Source organism: Glycine max, chromosome 2 (genome assembly GCF_000004515.6).
Source record: "Glycine max cultivar Williams 82 chromosome 2, Glycine_max_v4.0, whole genome shotgun sequence".
Lineage (NCBI taxonomy): Eukaryota > Viridiplantae > Streptophyta > Magnoliopsida > Fabales > Fabaceae > Glycine > Glycine max.
Window position 1 is genome coordinate 202,670 of NC_016089.4, and position 4,314 is coordinate 206,983.

The window sequence follows — 4,314 nt, forward strand, 5'->3', positions numbered from 1 at the left end:
ATTATATTTTCTAAATTTAATAATGTATTTTTAATTTATTTGTAGTAATTATTTTATTGATTTGTTAACTTTATACATTATTAAAATGAAAATTACGAATGTAGGTATAAGTATATAGATACTCAATAAATATGGAAATGATGATTAAAATTATTACCGCACATATATAAAATCGAGTATGAATGTTTTTTAAATGTGAATATAAGAATGGGATTAGAAGATATTAGTAGGGATTTTCACTTTTCCTCTTTTGCTTTTGTGGTACTCCAAAAGTTTTAAGATAAAATAAGAATAAAGAAATTTATTTTTAATACCCATTCAATAATAATTTATTTTATTTAAAAAATAATTTATCTTATCTATCTATTTCTTCTCCTTCAAGTGATTTCTTCCCAAGTTTCCCAATACTCACGAAATTCGAGATGGCACGAGCCTTCTTCCATCCTCTGCAGCTCCATCCTGCGTTCTGATCAGTTCACAGTCACCAAACCACATTCACTTTATAATGTTTTGTCCAAATTTTTATTTTACAATCTAACATGTCATTACACAACATAAAATTGATTGACATTTTTGAATGCTCCTTGATCTTTATCTTCTAGAAACTTCGATGGATATTAGAATGAAAATTAGAAACACAAAAGAATAATAGTTTTATTAGTTTTAAAAAAGGGGAACTAGATTAAGTAATAAATCTGGTGTTCATGAAAAGATGAGAAAATTTAAGAAAGAGAAGTTTCATCCTCCCTTGTCTCCTTTCAAGGGACCATAACGTTGTAAGTTATAGCTGCCAAATTTTTTTTTGAAAGTTGCTGGGTGTAAGTCGTAACTCCTCTATGCACTTTCTCAATCATGAACCAAACTAACACAATACTCACCGAAAAAAAAAGCAGAGAAAGTGAAAAGCAGTTACTATTCAAAACAATTTTTTTTTTAAAAAAAAGAAAATCCTGATTATAGCAGAAGCATAGTACTGACATTTGGGAAATCGAAGCAAAAGAATCTCTCGGCGCCATGCATGCATCCTCAAGTTTTTTTTTTTCAGTTTTTCTCTCAACTTTAGATTTTTCTCAATTTCAGCTATTTTTATTTCATTACAAAACATATAGCAGCTTCTTACAATTGGTGTGAACCAAAAATTAAAAAAAAGAAAGAAAAAAGTTACTTCTTACAAATTTCCCCTTGCGAACAAAAGAAGGGAAAACAAAAATACTTAATAAGGGAAAAAAAAAGAAAAAAAAAGGAGAGCCTCATCCGATATTTTCTCTTTATATTTTAATTTTTTAAAAATCCAGAATTAAAAAAAAACAATTTTTTTTGTTCTATGGTTTGTCCTTGAGAAGAGAGGCTAATCCGGTCACAACCTTAGTCCCTCTCTCAACACTCTTCGGCTTCACCGCCGGCGTCGTCGCCGACTTTACCTGGCCGCACTCAGTCTCCGGCGACATTTCCCCGCCGAAAATCAGCTCCAACTCACCGCAATCGCTCTCCGTCGTCGTTGACGCCGCGTTATCAGAAAACACCATTTCCGGCACGGCGGCGGCTTGCACGGAAGAGGACGGGGGTTGCTTGTTCTCCTTCTCCCTAATGCTAGATGGAGAGAGCCACTTCGCAAGCATGTAATCGCGCTTCCTCCACGGCGGAACGTGCATCCCTTTCTTCTTTAGACTCTGCTTCGCCGCATCGGAAACAATCGCCAAGATCTGCGTCAGCCTCTCCGAGTTTCCGACGAAGATGAACGGCAGCGATTGCAGCATCGCCTTGTACGTTCCCGTCGATCGCGCTATCTCAAACTCAGATCTAAAATCCACATCCACAATCAGCCTTTCTCCTTCCACAATCGCATCGATGAATTCATACTCACCTGAACACAAACACACTCAGTCAAACTCAAATCCAAATCTAAAGTCAAATTCAAAAGTTAATTGAATAATGATATTATTATTATATACCAGCAGGACAAGAGGAAGTTTTCTCCCACTTCGATTTGCATATAGAAGAATCGTAACCGAGAGAGGAAAGCGCTTCCGCAACGACCTTCCTCAAATCGTCTTTTCGCTTAATCGACTTGCCGTTTTTCTCAACGATCCTCGCCACCTCAGCTAGCAGGTTCCGCTCGCCGACACTCGCGCAGGGGATCAAGCTCTGCACACCACAGAATTATTATAATTTTTATGAAAATTTAAAACTGAAATTGAATTAGGAATGAAATTGGTTAGTTTTTGTTTATTTAATTGAATATATATACCTTGAGTGATTCGGTGGCGTCGGCGTTGGAGGATTCCGGTGCCGGTGCGGCTCCGAAGAGGTCGAAATCGTCCTCGTCGGAGCTATTGGCGTTGAAGCAGTTGCAGCGGTTGCGGCCGCATTTCGGTGGCGCCGGTGGCTGCTCCTCCATGAAATTCTGCACCATTTTCGCCAAGCACAACGAGCTCGGTTCGAATTCTGCGGCATCTTTGTTGTTGTTTTTCGGTAACTGGCGGTCAAAGACGAACAACCTTCTCAGGCGCGACTTCAGCACCGACTCGTTCCGGACCACCACCGCCGCCGTGGTCGCCTTCACCTTCTCGGAATCGATGTCAATTGCAATTGGCTGAACCTTCATCGGAGCCATGCTTTTTTTCTTCAGAGCTTCTAATTTTTTTTGTTCTCAAAAACGGGAAAACCCTAGTCAACACATAATCATCGTTCCTACTTCCTACACCAGTCAAGAATAACGGATTCGGCGTGTTCTTAAGAGAGGAAAGGTTAAAAAAAAAGGAAAAAGAAAAAAAGAATTAAAGAGGGGATTATACGTAGTTATGTACGGTTTTTTTTTTTTCTTCTAGGCTAAGGGAGTGAAGGTTTTTTGGAGGTGAGTGTTTTCGTGGAAGACGTGGCGACGGTGGTCGGAGAGACGAGCATTATTCATCGACGGGGAAGTTAGGGTCGCCGGAATGTTCATTCTCCGGCAGCGATGGAGAAGAAAGAAGAGAGGTTTTAAAAAATTTATGGTGCTTGTTTAGTTGTTATTGTTTCTTTTTTCTTTCGATGTGTATGAAAGCGTTCTGGATTAGGTGACTTGGTGACATTGGGGGTTTTATAAGGAGTCAAGTTGCTGACTTGGACTTTCCTCGCCACGTATGTCCGATGTGGCACCCGTCATTTGGACAACGTTGTTTGCTAACCGCACCCGGTTTGCACCGAAAGCTTCTCCCACTGCACGACGCGTGTCGAGAATGATTGCCTTGATTCTTAAATAGTGAAATTACGGTCTTCCCCTTATTTTCTTAATTTTTTATAAAAAAAATATTCTAACTAATGTAGAATTCAGATAAGTAAAATTTGATAAAAAAAATTATAATTTTTTTATTGTTATGAGTCACTTATTGATTGCTCATATCATATTTTTTTTCTTGAGTGTTTTTAATAAACTTAAGGGATTAGTTAGTGAATTAAAAAAATATCTATTATATAAGTCATAAAAGAATTTAACAAAGATTATAAATAATATAATTTTTTATCTTTCAATAAAAAATATTTTGACTTTAAATTTTTTTAACAAATGCTATCTTAGCATTTGCCTTTTTTTCTTTATTTCTTTCTAAAGAAATTAATTAATTAATTACCTAAGGTTTTAAATTGGATAAGAAACAAAAACTAATGATGCGTGAAAGTGGATGGAGAGATGGAGATCTTTATGGCGTGTATGTGAAGTCCATGCTGTCACAGATGTGTGCGCCTAAAGTATTCGACGCGTGTCCATCAAACCAATGGTTTACCTTATTACGACCTATCAGATTATATTTTTATACATATAAAATATTAAAATATTATTAGTTTGTAAAAAAATATGTATTTTGAATGATTGGAAGGTATACAAATTCAATTCATGAGAGTTACCTCATGTATATTATATCCATAATAGTCATATTATTATTAAAAAGTAATTTTAATGTATTAATAATATAAAAATCATATTAATAATATAACCGTTGCATTGATAATGTATGAAATTAAACTATTAAAAAAACATAAATTTTATGATATGCATTTTTATAGGAAAAAGTTAAATTACATTTTTAACCATGTAAAATAATAATATCCATGAAACCATATAAAACTCCGTTGTTCATTTTTTTTTTTTTGGATAAAGTTTGATTGTATATTTTATTTTACTGCTTATTGTCCTTGTAGCATTTTGGAATTTATTTAAATCAATGATTAACCTAAGTATGTATTATATTTTTATAATTAGTGTGTATGGATTTTGTTATGGTATTCGACACAATGTATAGAAGATTCGAGATTTAAAGAAGAATAGAAAGTGGATAG

The 4,314-nt window shown here is 35.1% G+C and overlaps 1 protein-coding gene across 1 annotated transcript; it reads right to left on the minus strand.

The window, feature by feature from the left end:
- Positions 1-1,064: 1,064 nt before the first annotated feature.
- LOC100780569 (uncharacterized) lies at positions 1,065-3,062 on the minus strand. Its single transcript, XM_003519012.5, has 3 exons — positions 2,249-3,062; positions 1,953-2,145; positions 1,065-1,864 (listed from the first exon to the last, which is right to left on the minus strand). The coding sequence occupies exons 1-3, from the start codon at positions 2,612-2,614 to the stop codon at positions 1,323-1,325; spliced, it is 1,101 nt and encodes a 366-aa protein (XP_003519060.1). The 5' UTR covers positions 2,615-3,062; the 3' UTR covers positions 1,065-1,322.
- Positions 3,063-4,314: the final 1,252 nt, after the last annotated feature.